Source organism: Chinchilla lanigera, unplaced genomic scaffold, assembly GCF_000276665.1.
Source record: "Chinchilla lanigera isolate Chin_1 unplaced genomic scaffold, ChiLan1.0 scaffold00033, whole genome shotgun sequence".
Taxonomy (NCBI): Eukaryota; Metazoa; Chordata; class Mammalia; order Rodentia; family Chinchillidae; genus Chinchilla; species Chinchilla lanigera.
In genome coordinates, this window is record NW_004955434.1 from 9992114 (window position 1) to 10009878 (window position 17765).

The 17765-nt window shown below is 39.6% G+C and overlaps 1 protein-coding gene across 2 annotated transcripts; it reads right to left on the reverse strand.

Moving 5' to 3' along the window:
- Positions 1-3620: 3620 nt before the first annotated feature.
- Ranbp6 (RAN binding protein 6) lies at positions 3621-7081 on the reverse strand. 2 transcript variants are annotated; one of them, XM_005388670.2, is made up of 2 exons: positions 6899-7081; positions 5628-5783 (listed from the first exon to the last, which is right to left on the reverse strand). In XM_005388670.2, the coding sequence occupies exons 1-2, from the start codon at positions 7032-7034 to the stop codon at positions 5713-5715; spliced, it is 207 nt and encodes a 68-aa protein (XP_005388727.1). In that variant the 5' UTR covers positions 7035-7081; the 3' UTR covers positions 5628-5712. The 2 variants fall into 2 exon arrangements, with proteins under 2 accessions (XP_005388725.1, XP_005388727.1); XM_005388668.2 differs by having other exon boundaries at positions 3621-7081.
- Positions 7082-17765: the final 10684 nt, after the last annotated feature.

Below are 17765 nucleotides of genomic sequence, written 5' to 3' on the forward strand. Positions count from 1 at the left end.
CCCACCCCCTCCCGGGCCGGCGGGGGCTGGGAGGGGGCAAGGAATAAGGAAGGAGGGGTTCTCCTTCTGCCTCCCCGCACTGGGCCGCTGCACTGGGCCGCGGCGGCTCCGGCTCCTCCTTTCCCTCACACCCCCTCCCGCCCCTCTCTACCTGCGGGGAACCCGAGCAGGAGGAGGCGGCGTACGCACGGGGGCCCGGCGACAACTGTCAGTTAGAAGCCCGCCGGGCGGGGGAAGGGGAGGGACAGAGAAAAGGGGGAGGGCACTCAGCCCCCCCAGCTGGGGAGAGCCGTAGAAATAGGCAAAGAAAGAGGCACAGGCGCCATCACCGGCGCGCATGCGCAGTAGAACAAAGTCCTCCCCCCGTCCCGCTACACTACGCGAAAGCAAGGACTTTGGCTCCACCGCAGGCCTAGAGACCCGGTTTGCTGCGCGTACTATTGATGTCATCGGCTCGCGACAACTGTTAGGGGCGAGAGAGGGAGCAGGGCGCTTGCGCAGGAGTAATCGCTAAGGCAAAATAGCTAGAGAGTTTAATAGCGGGTACAGCAAAAGGATTCTCCTTTTGCTAGACTTTTTCCAGCCCTACAAAGTAAAGTTTACTATGAAAGAAGCTGCTAGATAATCTTTGTTAATGAGTAGAATGCATAAAATGTAAAAGCTCTCCCTTGTAAAAGTTACACTGTTTGCACCCTTCTTCCCTTGCGTTCGCAGGAATTTTGCAAATTTAGACGTGGAAGTTCAAGGACTGAACTGTATATTCATATGCAAAAGAAAAGGGGGTGATTTGTAAACCTCTAATTCCTGAAATTCCTGTTTACAGTTCTTAATATCAATTCAGATTTTGGCAATCAATCATTTGTTTTCCGTTAAATTAAACATTGTCCCCACCCTCTATATCCTTGAGTTATGCTACAAATAAAGAAAGGAAATGGAACTTCGCTTTTAAAAAAAACCTTCAGGCTAAGAATCAGTCTCCAAATATTTCAAGTATCAGCTGTACATTACATAGTCATTGGTGTAGCTTTACAATCTCATTACACATTTTAAAATTACTGTTTAAATGACTAAACAGTTACTTTACATGATGCTTAAAATAAGTGTCTTACTTTTCATGGTCTACTTGAAAGATACCCATCTTACCTTTATACTTAGTTTTTTGCTTGAAGTGAGAAACCCAAAACTATAGAAAAAGTGTATTTTAAAAATAAAATTATTTAAATTAATAGTCGAGATAGTCAGACCTTTAAATTTGTTTACTTGTCATACGCTGGCATTTAAATAACCCATGAAAGTAGATATCAGTTGTTGGTAAAACAGTGAAATGGAAACAACTGTAGAGTACTTACACTCCTACACACACACATACACATACACACACGCACATGCATCTCCTCTCACTATGTAAGACATTTGTAATTTACAAAACATTTACCGGAGTTTTTTTTTCCTCAGATGGTGCAGAGGTACTTCTGCTCATGGGGAAAGAGCGCAGGGAACCAGTCCTATTTCAGCAACTGACAAAACAATTATGTGTCTAACTGGACATACTTGACAAAGCACAGGAATCTTAAGTCCAAGCTACCTGAGCACATTATCCGCTTCTTTTTAGCCACCATCCCTATTTCATGACTCTCATATAAAAGCTTCCATTTAGTGAACTTTATGCCACTAAGCACTTTATAGTCATTATCTCCTTTAATCCTCACAACAAACTTATAAACTTACCTTCATTTTGTAGATGGGAAAGGTAACACTTAGGTTAAGAAAGTACTTTGCCAAAATTCACAACTAGATCTGTCATACTTCAAAAATTCCAGATGTCTAATTCCAAGTCATCTGGCAGAATTTATAATTCTTCAAATACAAGCGTGCATAGAGCTGCTAGAAATGTCGATCAGGGTTTCTTAATGTAAAAGAGAAAAGTTAGTAAAAGGAACTTCAATTCTAGTTTATCTAAAGTCATGCTGATAGTAATCTTACCTAGTATGAAAGGATAATATAGTCGAACTTAAAGACACTTTATTATACAAGAAATATGTTGGTTGTAGGTAAATTAGGAAATACAGATAAGAGAGAAAAAATTGCCATTTAATCCCACCACTTAGAGAAAACCTCTCTTAAAACTTTGAGGTAGTATTTTTCTACCGATTCACCTATATTTTAAATAAGATTGTGACCATATTATACAAAATGTCCTTAACTTCCTCTCCTCCCCCATTAATAATAAATAATTGCATGTAACATATACACTGCATTTGGAAGACCTCTAACTTTAAATCCCTGTCCACAGTGACCTAAATGGCCTGCCATCTGAATTGGGAAAATCCTAATGTATAAGGAATTCCAAACTATAGAAAGGAATACACTACAGGTACAAAGGACAGCAGTAATACTGATTATTTATTTAGCTCTTACTAGGTCTTAAATATTTGTTAAATACTTTAAATACATAGTACTCACAGTAGCCCCAGGAAGATAGATGTACAGTATTTGAAGTTTGGATTGATGATTTGGTGAGTAGAAACCTTTTTCTACACTATAAGAAGCTCAACACTAAAGACTAACATTCCAATTAATATAATTAAGCCTAGATTTATAGAGCTGTTTTCTTATAATACACAAATGCTGACAAATGACTAGTCTCAAAGCTATTTTAATATTTAAATATAAAATTTTGTTTCTTTTTCACAATAGCATACCCTTCTGTGCTACTACAGAATGTTAGGAGCTTCAAAACAGAAACTTGCTTCCGCTGCAGTCTGAATCAGTCTCTCTTCTTGCTGAGCTGCTTTACTGGGGCAAAATGGTACATATACACAAAGCAACATAACACTGACTCCCATAAATACTGATTCCTATTTGTCAAACACTGTATTACAGTACCTAACATTCTACCAATGTTAGATGTACCTGGACTTTCTTTTCATTAAGCATGGTTCTTAAAGTTCTGGGGATGCAAACAAATGAAGACTGGTTTGGTTAAGGAGATTTAAAAGTGGTCATAACGGGGCTGGGGATTTAGCTCAGCGGCAAAGCGCCTGCCTGGCAAGCGCAAGGTCGTGAGTTCGGTTCCCGGTACCGGAGAAAAAAAACCAAAAAAAACTAAAAGTGGTCATAACTCTCAGAAGGATACCATAGAAACTGGAATGTACTCCAGTTCTCTGGAGTACACTATGAAAAAGTTCATATATATTACTTATAGGGAAAACTACATTCACTACAATATCTTAAAACTCTCCCAGTTACTGCATCCTCCTATTACCAGAAAACCTGAAGTAGTATAAAGGAGTAATAAACCTACCACTATATCCCTTACCCATTATTCTGAAGATCTTTATCCTAAAAGTTCTCCTACCTTGTCTTTGTGAGCTTTAAGCTTCTTGGGACAGTCAGCATGACATCTTGGCACCAAGTACAGTATACTGCTTGCCTAGCATTTATAGTTCAGACAAATAGCAATAATTTATATACTTCACATCAAACAGGTGAAAAACATTCTAAGACAACTGGAAGCACGGATTATCACCAAAGTCTATGTTTAAGAGATAAAACATGCAAGATAAATAGAAGACTAGAACACTAATTCTGGAGAAACATGGGAGAAAAATATAAACGGCTTGGCAGAAAGTTCTCTTATTTATAATGGAATCCATTTACAACATTTATTTGTAATTATTTTATAGCAGATGATAGTCAAGTGATACTAAAATGGTTCAAGCAAAATTTAGCAACTCCTGCAGAGCTTCCTGCTGTTCATCATCAAGGTGGGATATGCATTCTAACCACAATTCTTCAGAAGTCTGTATCTGGCGAACAACATTAGCTAGGCGTTTGGCACAAGGATCTTCACAGTTAATAGTCTCATTAATTTTTCCTTCTGCAATTATACTGACTATTTTGGGAAGATTTGAATTATTTGGACCAACTACAATTGGGTGGTTACTTTCAATTAAGTCACACAGAAAACTCAACGTCTGAATAGCTTCCTCTTTATCTTCATGCAGTGGAAGCCATGATAACCAGTGTGGAAGAACTTCATCTACATTTACACAGTTAGGCTTAAACTTCAAAATCTTCCCTATTGCTGAGATGCAATTCTCTGTAGCAATTACATTTTTTTTGGTTTTGGAATTTGCACACTTAATAACTTTTACCAGCAATGGAACAGCTTCTGAACATAAAGAACGATAATCATCCCCACCAAACTGTGCCATAACACCCAAGCCGTAAGCAGCAGCTTGCCTGACTTCAGGGTTGTTGTCTCGCATATTTAGTAGCATTGGCCACCGAAAATATTCCACATATTTAAATGAAGTCGGACTGCAGTGCTCTATGATATCATCAAATATGCACAGTCCCCACTGTCTGTCTGGCCATGGCCTACTTGAACAAATTAGATTTACAATTAATGGAAGTAGCTGTTCAAACCATGGTAAAATCTTTTCCTTATAAGTACTAAATAATGAATGCAAAATATCCGATACTTTGGTCAGAATATAAACATCACATTCATCTTCATCTTGCAGAGACATCTCAACCTGTTGATCATAGTTTTCTTCTTGTCTTTTAACCTGTCGTAATTCTTGATTTTTAAAGTGTCCTTCAAGTTTTGCTTTCAATATGCCTCCCAGTTCTTCCAAGTGTTCATCAGTAAGGCAACCATCTCCCATGACCTCAATGGATTTTGCAAATGAATTCATTATTTCTGAGAGTACATCTGTATCAGGTTCAGTCCCAATAGCCTTGATTAGGGGATCACATATGAACTTCCACATCTGTGAAAGATATTCTGGGCCACGATTTCTTGCACATTCCAGGAGAAAAGGCATGGACTCTGCTGCTGCTACTCGAACATTGTCATGGAAATAAAATTTCAGTAAAGGAATCATCAGTTTAACAACTTGTTCTGTATATTCTACAAATCCTTCTCTTAATTCCTTAGCATAGTAAACCAACATCTGGCAAGCAGTTGCTTTTGCTTCAAGTCCTGAAGTTTTAATTCCAAAGCTTTGCTGGTCTCCAAGATTCACAAACTGCCAACCATCATCATCACTCATATTCTCCACATCTTGTGTGTCTAAGAGAGCCACATCAGGTTTAGCTGAAGCAGTCTTAATAAGAGGCTCAATAACTAGTGGGAGGTACTGTTGAAAATCTTTTCCAAGAATTTTACACATTCTAGCCCATGCTGAAACCATGTAAGATGTCTGAGGGTCATCATCTTCCACATTATTTGAGTCTGATTGTGCCTTCAACAATAGCTCCATCACATTTGACACATCTTGCATAAATTTTTCCTTTCCAACAGCAAGACCAACATGGCTAATGCACTCAATAGTCTTTCCTCTCAGAGGCTTGAGTTCCTTCTGAGCAGCAAGCTCAACAATATGTTTTAGTGAGGGCATGAATGTATCATAATATGGAACAAATTTTTCTTCTATTGTATCTGCAACTGAGGCAATGGTTGTGACAAGTTGTTCCAAGGCCAACTTAGTTCCATTCCGAATTAACTCTTGAAGTTTAATTACCAAGATAGAATGTAGATTTTTCACCATACTATCCAAATATAGCACTAGTAATGATTTAGGACAGTCTTCAATAAAAATAATAAGGGCAGAAGCTGCATGAGATTGCACACGCTGATTACCTTGATTTTCCATAGTACGCAACAAAGCTGCAATCACTGTTTCATGGAATTTCTTTTGGAAACTAGGTGCAAAATCTGTAGCCATCTGTCCAAGAGTAGTACAAGCTGCAGCCCTCACCCTTGGGTGAGGATCCTGAAGAAAAAGCAAAACAGAGTTAACTGTTTCATCTAGAATTGGTTCCATTTGCTGATGGCAACCTTCTCCAATGGCAGATAAAGCCATTAATCCAGCATGTCGACATTTCCAGTCAGGGCTCTGAAGCATCTGCATGATGTGCTCTTTGGTCATTGGTAAAACAATTTTTCCACCAAGCCCACAAGCCAGTCTGTCTAGTGCACTCTCAGCAGCAACTGCATTGCTGTCAAAATCATCTTCTTCCATTTCATCAGCATTTACCCAGTCCTCATCATCTTGAAGCTCAACCATCATTGCTAATATATGAGGAACTGCCTGTGCAATAATATTTGTATGCTTTTTCAACATTGGAGTTGCAGTTTCAGACAAGGTCACTATTACTTCCAGAGCCAGCTGGCGTTGCAGATTACTAAGTCTAGAGTCTCCACATAACTTCAGGCTCAACTGTAGAGTATCTTCTAAATAAGGACCCAGATACTTAGGCACGGTATCCGCAATCTCAACAAGCGACTCTAGTACTGAATCATCATCCTGGTAGCATGAATCATTCACAGCCTGTAAGATTCCAGGAAGCAAGTCTGCAAAGTCTTTGAAAAGCGCAATATTATTCTCATTAGCAAGTACAAATGCTGCTGCAGCTCTAGCAGATAATGTCCTGATTGCTGGATGTTCTTGATCTTGAATACATTGGTCCAACAACCTTTTGATGATATCCAAATCGTGTCGGTCTTGGTTCCCAAAAATCCCAGGAAAGTGCCAGAAAACATGGAGCGCAACTTCCCACAGAACTACATTTTTGGAGTAGATCGAATCAATAAGGAACTTCAGACCTTCTGGCCAATGGTTAGTGCCATTCTCATCTATCAAATTCCTAGCTAGCACAGCAAAAATATCACAAAGCTTTTTCCTCATGCTAGCATGCGTTTCTAACTTAACAGCCAGTATCAGTTCAATCTTGACATCCCTCTGAACATCGAAAGGCAGATTTGGATAGACCTCCTCAAACCCAGAGGACAAAAGCCGTCGTAGCAGTGCGGCAGCCATTTGTCTCACCTCATAACCTACTCTTCTGTTTCTGACGGCATCTAAAAGGAATGTAGTCTTACACAGACCTGGTATGTTTTCATAGATTTCCTCTGCTTGCCTCCGCACCATACAGCTTGGGTTTATCAGGTTCTTCAGAAGCTGGTAAAACTCTTGCTTTTCCGATACCGTTGCCGGTACCCCTGCAGAACCGGTCGCCGCCATCGTTCCCTGTCAAAGTTAGCGCGACAGGGAAGGGGAGGCTGAGAGCGAGATGGCTCGAAACAGTGACGTAAGCGAGGCGCCGGCGGGGATGGGCGGGGCCGCTTCTGCCTGCGGCCTGGAGCTCCACTGCGCTCTCCAGCGCCCCAGAGGTGGAGCGCCTGGTTCAGAGAGTGGTGTGAGCTGGGTACCCATAAAGGGCAATTTCCCTTTGTTTTCTGGTGAGGTGAAAATGAATTTGCTGAGGGGGAGAAAAGAGCAAGAGAGAAGACAATGATAATTATTTTTTATATTAAAGTGGGATAATTTTTTTCTATTTCTAAACTATACTGGTGTTGCCCTGATCATTGTAAAACACGAAGTACATCTCCAGAACATGCGAAGTGGAAAAAAGCAGTCAGAGACCACACATTGTATGAGTCCATCCATATGAAAGGTATAGACTACCCAAAACAAAATTAGTGGTTACCAGAGGCTGAAGGGAGGGGAAAATGGAGCATGACTGCGGTCAGATGGATTTTTTTTTGAGTTATGAATATGTATAAGTGATTCTGATAATGGTTGCACACGTCCATGTTATACTAAAAGCCATTGAGTTGCACAATTTAAATTAGTGAATTGTATGGTATATGACTAATACCATGATAAATCTGTTTATAAAATAATAAGTGACAACAGTGATTCCACCCCACTACTACATCTAATGCAGTAGAATCATGGTGCTCAAATATAAGTGTGTATCAGATCACATAATCTGTGGATTATAAGGAACAATGAGAAAGACCACTGAATGAAGTATGGTGGAAAATGACCAGGATTAAAAATCAAAAGGCTTAAAACCTGGTTTTCACTGTGTCTTGGTTACTTTTCCCTTGTTGCTGAGACAAAATACTTGACGCCCAAAATTAAGGAAGGAAAGGTTTACTTAGCTTACAGTGTGTGAAGGTTTCAGTCTATAATCAGCTGGCTCCAAGGCAGGGTAGCATGGCACAGGCGGAACACTTCAAGGCAGAAGAAGACAGCAAAAGTAGCAAGAGCAAAAAGGATGGGGAAGCAAGCCTCTTTTCCTTCCTTACATTGTATGCTGGCTATCCGCCCACGCCCACACCATCTCAGAGCCCTCTTACACAGGCTCAGGATGAATACCAAAAAATACCCTAGAGCAGGAAGGGCATGTCCTTTTCACTCCAGGCTGTAAAACTGCTGAACCACTTAGCCAAGCCTCTAGATTCCTCAAATTGACACAATGTATCAATGATAACACACTTTTTGAACCTTGATCACTCATTCATAGATTTTCAAATTGACACAATGTATCAATGATAACACACTTTTTGAACCTTGATCACTCATTCATAGATTTTCCTTACTTGTAGTCTAAATTGTAATATGAAGGGATTCTATTATTAGAAATCTAACGAAATCTAATAATAATTCTATTATTAGAAATCTTCCATTAGTAGGAAGCTACAGAGGTTATGCAAAGAAACAAATGTCCTTGAGGCTAAATATTGTTTCATTAATTCAGGCAAATATGTCAGTCAGAAACACAGTGATCAAGGCTAAGGATGTGAGCCGAGCATGGTGGCACATGCCTGTAATCCTAGTACTAAGGAGACTGAGGCAGGATGATTGTGGTGAGTTCAAGGCCAGCCTCAGCAATATAGTGAAACCCTCCCTAACATACACACGCAAAAAAGAAAAAGAAACGAAGAAAGAAAGAGAAGCAATGATGATTAGGTCTTACTTTGTCTTAGCTTGTTGTCATTCTCATTTTGAACCTTACATAAATTTGTAAGGTTAGTAGCGTAGGTTTAGAACCCATTTTAGGTGAGAAATGGAAACCCAGAGATATTATGGGATTTGCCACAGATAACACACCGAAGTCTCATTTCCACCTCTAAAAGTGAAACCAATGCTCTTTTCATCAGAGTGCTTCCCTATAACTACTCTCGAGTTTGCAAAGTCTGTCTTAAATTCTCCAAGCAGGCTTAATTTTTTAAAATTTATTTTAAAAATAAAAGAAGGAAAACATATTAACAAACAGACACCCATTTACAAAATAGCTTAAGAACAATACAAGCAATACTGAGTTACAGACAAAGTGGTAGGAAATTAACAATGGTTGTTGTATTACGTATTGATATCTTCAAAGTGGTTTCTCAGGAAAACAAATAGAGAAATGTGAGATTGATCAAATAAGTAACCATTAACTGTTCCTTTCAGTTGTACATCTATGTTAGCTATCCTGTGTATACACATATACATAATTTCCCCTCTTTCTTTTCTCTTTTCCCTCATCCCAGTTGCTCTTTACTTTTGAGCAGTTTCCTCTTATTTCACAATGTCTATCATACCTCCTAATTTTTATTCACTCTTTCAAGTTCTTACACTAGTGAGACAATACGTTGCTTACACATGAAGGTCTGATTTATTTCACTTATGAGTATGGTCTCTAGTTGTGACCATTTACCAAGCAGGCTGAATTTTAATTTTGTAAGTGCTGCGGCATATTCACGCAAAAATAGTAAAAGCCATAGTTTTCTCATGAGCCAAATTATATAGCAAATAGGTAGCTTCATAAATTATTTTGCTGTATGAAGCCCTCTATAAACAGAGTTTCTCATTCTGTGGACCACATCAAAATCATTTGGGACACTTATTTTAAGATACAGATGTTAGGAATCAACTTCCAAACTACTGAACCAGAATTTCTGGAACAGCAACCCAAGAGTGTATAATTTGAACAAGAATACTGGATTATCATAGAAATGCTCAAATCTGAGAGCAACTGATAAGATTAATCCTGGTTCTGCTTCCAAATCTTGATTGTAATTCTCCATCTTTTTCCAGACTCATTGATTTACATACTACTCATTGAAAAAGTTTAACTGCAGTACCTTTGCATTTGCTGTTTGCTATGGTTTGTGTCTGGGTGTCCCCACAAAGCCTCATGCAGCCATGGGGCAGGCTTTTAGAGTTTGATTGATTATGGGTGTGAGAGCTACACCCGCCCTGGGATGGATAGTTTGCATATGTAAGGGAGAGAAAGAAGGTGCTTCTGGCCATTTCCTCCCTTGTGTGTTTGTTGCTTTGCTGTGTTCTGCCGCCAGCAGCTGTAGCCCTCTGCAATGTGCCAATCTGCCTTGTAATCTGCCAAATATGGACTGAAACCTCCACAAACTGTAAGCGAAATAAACCTTTCCTTCCTTAATTTTGGGCATCAGGTATTTTGTCCCAGCAACAAGAGAAAAGTAACCAAGACACTGTTTTAAGAAATATTAACAAGTGGGAGCCAGGTGTGATGGCACACGCTGTAATCCCAGCACTAGGGAGGCTGAGGCAGGAGGATCATTGTGGGTTTGAGACCATCCTGGGCTACAAAATGAGCTCAAGGCCAGCCTGAACTGCATAGGGAGACCCTGTCTCAAAAAGATTTTTAAAAATGTGAGAAAAAATTTTGCTTAACACTATGTCATTAGCATATTAAAGACTTATTAAAACTGCAGTAAAATACTACCAAATACCCACCATAATATTTTAAATGTAAATGTTAGACAGTGGCAAAGGTTGATGCAGATGTGGAACAGGGAACTCAGTTATATTTTAGGGGGGAATACAGATAAGTTTCTACAATCACTTTGAAAATTTTTCATGAAAAGTGCTAGTTTAAGATTATTTAATCATTCATTCCCTCAGCAAATCTTCACAGAGGCTATGTATACTCAAGCATGGTGATAAGTGCTGAGGGTAAAGATAAATACATGGGATACTCATAAGAAATAGCAAAGGTCACATGGTATAGGGATCACTGTGCTAATAAGTCTGCCATGGAACCTCTTGTGTTGTAGAAGTGCCTAATGTACTCTGCATGTGGGAGAAATCAGGTAAGGCTTCTCAGAGGCGGTGAGATCAGAGGTGACTCCCCTCTCTCCCTTTCAGCAAACTGAACCTGGGGTTTTCACACTGAGCTTCACAACCCAGCCCTTTTTAAATTCCTTGTTTTAAATTTTTTTTTCCTTGTTTTAAATTTTGACACAAGCTCTTAGTCGTTGAGTTGCCCAATCAGAATTCCTACTTTCGGTCCTCCTGCCACAGCCTCCTGGAATGATGGGACTGTCCACAAGCACGAGCCATGATGCTGGCTCAGAGCTGACTTCTGAAGAATGAATCTTCATTAACTATCTGAAGAAGCAGAAAGTTGTTTAAGTAAAGGGAAAACCTTACTGACATAGAGAGGCCTTAGGTAATACTGTGATAAGAGTTCTGCCAGTATTTCAGTATTGTAGAACATTTAGTATGGGACTTGATGGGGACCTACTCCCATAGAAATGACATAGAAAGCAGCAAATAGGAAGACAGGAAGTTAAATAGAGGCCAGATCATAAAGAGTATTCTATTCCATATTTAAATTTGGGGATTTTTTTCCCTAAAGGTAACAAAGAACAAACTACTTAAGGATTTTAATCAAGGACCATAAGATAATCAATTTTTGGACAGATCATTTTGACAGGAGTTTGTAAACTAAACTGTAAAGACTGGATATATTTAGGAGGCCACTAACCTAGCTAAGTTCAACTGAAAGTCTAAATGGTGTTAGTAACACAATGGAAAAGAAGAGAGGGCAATGATTGGAGAGGTTTTGAGTAGTGTCTGTAGTGCCAAGGGGGCAAGGAGAAGTCTAAGAAATCTTGCTGAATTCTAGTTTGGACATCTGATTGGAGGTGCTGCTATTTGCCTACTTATTGACCTCTAATCAAACAAACAAGCAAACAACAAGTAGTGTTAATGCAGTTCAAAAAACTGCTAGTTCTTCTGGAGGAAAAAGACACTCCTCAAGAAGTTGAGTCCCAGGATCCACGTTCTGTTTTCTGGTTTTTCCAACATGCTGTACTGAGACTTGACATTTCAGTCATGGGAATTAAACTGCGTCCACTTTAGAAAAATTATTTACAACTATCTTTTACTTTGGAAAATTAGAAACTGATTTAAAATCTAAAGTTTCCTTTTTACGCTGAATAATTCCTATGTACTTTTTCTTACATTGTTATTCTGTTCCCCTTCCCCCTCTAAGGAGTGCATATCATACTAGAGATTTCAAGACTGGGCTTGCAGACTTGATTTCCATTGAACAGCTTTGTTAAGTTTTCTAATTAAAAGTGGCTTTATTTGCACTGGTGGAGAGGCCATCTCAAGAATATTTTCACAAGGTGGCTCAATACCAATTAAGGTGTTTACCAAGAGGGTAAACCTCAAGATAAGTTGCAGATTCCTTCTAACGGCTGAGCGATTAGAGTCGAATGAGAGGAATGGGATTGAACTGTCCATACCTGAGATTTTTACAAGAATAATTCAGAACAACAAGTAAACAAATGCAGAAAACAAAAAATGCCATGAAGTCTCCCATTGGCCTAAAATGAAACTATCTGAATATCAAAATGAATAATGCTTGCGGTGGATTCAACAACATCAAATACATAAACAAAAGTCATGACTTCTAATATTAAAATAGCCCTTAACTCACTGACCGTCTTTGGAGATTGCTAGGTCACTAATTCCGAAAATTATTTAGTGAAAAGAGATTTTTCTACGCAAACTGTATTTCAAAGTAACCAAGCAGTTTATAAAGGAATGTTCTTTTTTATAGAATTCCAGCTAATAAATGCATAAAGAACCCTGAAATTAAAAGAAACTGCTGTGTCATAACCATGAATGAAATAATAAATCCATGTGATGGTAACCAATGGATGTTAAAACCATTAATAAAACATTGGGAATTTAATAATACAGGGATTAAGCTAAAACCACCCAAAATTACTGATTAATCTTTACATTATTAAAAGTGGGATTAGGGTTGGGGATATAGCTCAGTGGCACAGCAACTGCCTGTCAAGCGCAAGGTCCTGAGTTCGAGTCCCAGTATCAAAAACAAACAAACAAAAACTGTGGGGTTAAACCAGAGGTATCATTTACATGTTGTCTTTTGGCTCTACTTTCATACTTGAATAATTTGTTCTCAAAGGTTAGACTCTGGGCACAAAATTTCTCCTTTATAGCTGGGTCTCTGTTAGAGTCCACCGGTAGGAACCACTAGAAATTGGAGGGTTAAAAAAATGAGTCAAGAAGAAAATTAATCCTTTGTGTTCTCAGCGGTGGGCTTCCTCTTGGCGACAGCAGTTTCCTGCATCTTGCAGCACTCTAAGAAATCCAGCCGCATCCCATTTCTGCAGAGTATTAGCAATAGCCTGGGGACACACCTTCCTTAGAGCTTTTGCATACACCCCTGGGAAGCTCCACCTCTGAGCTCAAAATTAGCAGTTCTACTGTGTTCACATCAGTTCCCACAGTTATCATCTTTTGATTACATTTTGCCTCAGAGCTACTGACTGTGCTTTCTCACACTTATGTAACCTGTCCCATAAATTAATTCTCCTCTTGAAGTAACTTGTATGATTTCTGTTTTCCCGGTGGACTTTGACTCATAGACCAAATGATGCAATAGGAAGTACACAACACCTATTATGAAATATCTTATTTTTATTCGAGTTTATATATATATATTGAGACAGGGTCTCACTCTGAAGTTCAGGCTGGCCTTGAACTCACTATGTAGCCCAGGTTTGTCTCGAACTCACAGTGATCCTCCTGCCTCAGCCTCCCCAGTTCTGGGATTACAGGTACGCACCACCACACCCGACTTGTATAATTTTTTTTGAGGTGGGGTCTCATTATGTAGTGCAGGCTGGCCTTTAACTCACTTATGGAGCCCAGACTGGCCTCAAACTCATGACAATCCTCCTGCCTCGCTCTCCCTAGTGCTAGGATTACCGGCATGCATCACCATGCCCAGCTATCTGGGTATAATTTATATGCATTAAAATCCACCAATTGTACGTGTAGTCCCAGCACAAGGGAGGCTTGAGGCAGATTACTGGAGCTCAGAAGTTTAAGACCAGTCTGGGCAACAGTGACACCTTGCTCAAAAAATATCACCAATTAAAAGTGTGTAATTAGACGAATTTGACAGCGAAGTAATAATGACTATAATCATGTATACATCATGTTTAGTAGCCCGACGTTCCCTTGGGTTTCTCAGTGGACAATCTTCTTTTCCACCTCTAGCTGTAGGCAGCAACTGATCTGATTCCTATTGCTATCTCTTTATCATTGCTAGAATTTCAAACAAACGAAACATTCACCATGTCCCCTTTTTGGATCCAGCATCTTTCACTTAGCACGGTGCATCCGACATTCATCCATGTTGGTGTATGATTGTTCCTTCATATTTATAGAGATCCCTTCCTGGACCTCATCAGGGCTTGGGAAGTTTATATTTATAATCCCATGGAAACATTTTTGGAATCCCATCGAATTAATTCCAATCTACCACTACTAGTGTGACACATGGTGAGAATAAAGACACCAGGCATATTTGTAGTTGTGGGCAGCCAAGGGGGTTCTAAGTCCAGATAGGGTGATGGTTAACTGGAGCAAAGGCCTCAACTCAGGACTGAACCCAAGTTTTATTAACTCATGCATAGGGGAGTAGCTCGGGGATGAGTGACTGTAGTTGTGTTGGGAAGTATGTGAGTGCTGTGAGCTGGGCTAGGTAGGAGGCCTGAAATCACTGTTACAATATGCAGAGAGAACTGATAGCAGAAAGAGAAATCTGCATAACACAGTTCGAGGTAGTATCTAATGTTTTGGGGTCGGTGCTTTAGCTCTGATGTGTATTTGTCATGCGCTGGGAAGTCATGGCCTCTTCAGGCTCAATCCCAGCCCACGGTGTGGAGCGTGGCTCTCCCTCCTGCCCAGTTCACACCTGCTTCTTGGAGCTGTGGGGTGGGGCAACACTGACCTGTTGCCTTGCCTCAAAGACTACTCGTCAGAACCTCAGCTGGACCAGTGTACATGCTTAAAGCCAATTGAAGGGAGAAGGAAAAGTCCTGGCCAGCTCTGTACGTATCAGTACACGGAAATAGGGCTAGGTTTAGCCAAAATGGAGATAGTTTCTTATCTTTCAAGGAGAGTTGTCTAGGTGGTCCTCCACATATATTCATATATCATATGAATACAGTAGTATTTTACAATTTGTTTATGTATTTATCAATTAACAGACATTGTGTTTTAGGCTACCATGATTAAGACTCCTATAAGCATATCAGGACAAGTTTTTGGATAGAAATATCTTTTCATTTCTCTTGATAAATAGCTAGGCGTGGAATGGCTCAGTCATATGTTAAATGTAAGTTTACAAAAAACTGCAAAGTGCTTCCCAATTAAAATATATAGGAATGCCAATTGCTATGCATCCTTGAAAACAGTTAGTACTATCATTCTTTTCAATTTTAGTTTTCTAGGGAATATGTTGTGATATCTAGTCATGGTTTGAATTTATATTTTCCCCTAAGGAGTAACAGTATTAAATATATTTTGATGTGCTTATTTGCCATTTGTGTATTTTTGGTGATGGTTTTACTCAAACCTTTTACCTGTAAAAACTGTTTGTTTTTTTTTTCAAACTGGACATAGTAGTTCACACCTATAATCTCAGAAGGATCACAAGTTCAAGCCCAGCCTGGGCATCTCAGCAATTCAGTGAGACCATGTCAGAAGATAAACTTTTAAAAATAATAAAAGAAGACTAGGTGTGTAGCTCAGTGTAAAAAAACTAGTTTTTTGGTCTTTTATTATATATATTATATATAATATATATACAAGCCCTTTAGCAAATATGTTTTCCCATACTTTTATCCTTTCTTTTTCATGTGACTTTTGAAAATCAAAAGATTTTTAATTTTAATGATGTTCAATTTATCAAATTTTTAAATGTTAAAGTTTATCCTTTTTATGTCTTATTTAAGTAATCTTTCCCAACTCAAAATCACAAAGATGTTCTCTGTTTTCTTCTTTAAGTGTTATAATCTTACATAATGCATTTAAATATATTATCTATTTCAAGTTGATTTTTCTATATGATATGAGTTATTGAGGTTCATCTCTGCATATGCGTTTATGTATTGTTCTCCTTTACCCCCACTGAAGTACCTTTGCACCTTTGTTGAATACCATTTGACCATATAAACACTCCATATATATATATATATTCTATTTCATTCCAGTAGTCTATGTTTATCCATACTCCAGTACCACACTGCTTTTATTTTTGCAGCTTTTCTGTGAATCTGGAACCCAAGTAGTTTCAGTTACTATTGCTTTACTTCTTTTTTAAAATGACCCTTGTAATGGTTGATACATTGTGTCAACTTGAGAAGTCTAGAACTTTAACTAAGTGACTTAGCAGGGGCTAACTTTAAAATGACCCTTGTAATGGTTGATACATTGTGTCAACTTGAGAAGTCTAGAACTTTAACTAAGTGACTTAGCAGGGCCTTACTTTGTAAACATCCTGAGCCTGTGCAAGAGGAAGGCACAGAGATGGTTTGGCAGCATAGCCTGCATACAGTATAAGGGAAGAAAAGAGGCTGGCTGCCCCCCATCACTCTTGCTGCTTTTGCCATCTTTTGCTGCCTTGAACTGTTGCCCTTGTGCCATACCACCCTGCCTTGGAACCAGCTGATTACAGACTGAAACCTCCACAAACCATGACCTAAATAAACCTTTCCTTCCTTAATTTTGGGGGTCGGGTATTTTGTCTCAGCAATGAGAGAAAAGTAACCAAGATAGAATTTGGTTCCAAGGAAGTAGACTTGTTGCTGTGACTGTCTGACTATGTGGTTCAAGAGCCTTTGGGAATGACTTACAGGCAGAGTTTGGAAAGGTTTGGAGATGTCGCCTGAAAGAGAAGCTCCGGAACGCCTTAGGCTGTTCTGTGTGGGAGATTCTGGTCAGAGCTCAGAAGACCAGTGTAGTGGGTTGACAACTGGTGGTCAATTTATAACCCCCAGCTGAACTGAATAAACGTGGTGCTGAGTATGGGAAGCCCACCTGAGGATTGTTGTCAGTAGCATAAAAGGCAGAAATGGAGAAGAAGTTAGGCTCTTGAAAACTGAGAAAGGCTGTTGGGAGCTGGTAGAAGCTGTAAGGAGCTGCTGGTTCTGTGGGAGGAGCTTGTCATGCTGGCCTTTCTGATGAACTTGGCTGTTTTCATCTTCCGAGGAGCTTGGGACCTTGTTGGCATGAGAATAGCTTTGGTTCAGCTCTGGTCCCTCACTCTGAGCATTGCTCTCTGACTCCAGAGGGGAAGATGGTGCACCGCCAGTCTCCTGGAGAAGGCTTGCTGCGTTGTCTTTCCTGTTGGGAACTTGGCTTTCCTGACCATCAGAGGAGCTCGAGAGCTCACTGTTGCTGAGGATGGTTGTGGTACCTTTCAGGAGGAGCTCTGGTCCTTCTGAGCATTGCTTCCTGGCTCCAGTGCAGATCCCTCAGCCTGCTGGCACAGATTCTTCATCCTGGTAGCACAGATTTACTAGATTCCACCACTGACCTTTGGGCTTTCCCAGCACAGATCTATGAAACAGCGCTGCATGAGATACTGTTATGAGCTCTAGGTCTTCAGCTGGACTCATGAAGGACATTAATGTGGGATCCAGGTCCTCAGCTAGATTCTTTGGTCTTAGTGTGTGGACAGATTTCCTGCACTCTCTTGTGTATGATTCTTTGGGTAACTATTATAAATAAATTATAAATTGTGTGTCCTGTATTATATTGTTCTCCCTTGCACAAAAAACCCCAAACCAACGCAACCAGAAAATCAGTAAAGACCAGGCTTGG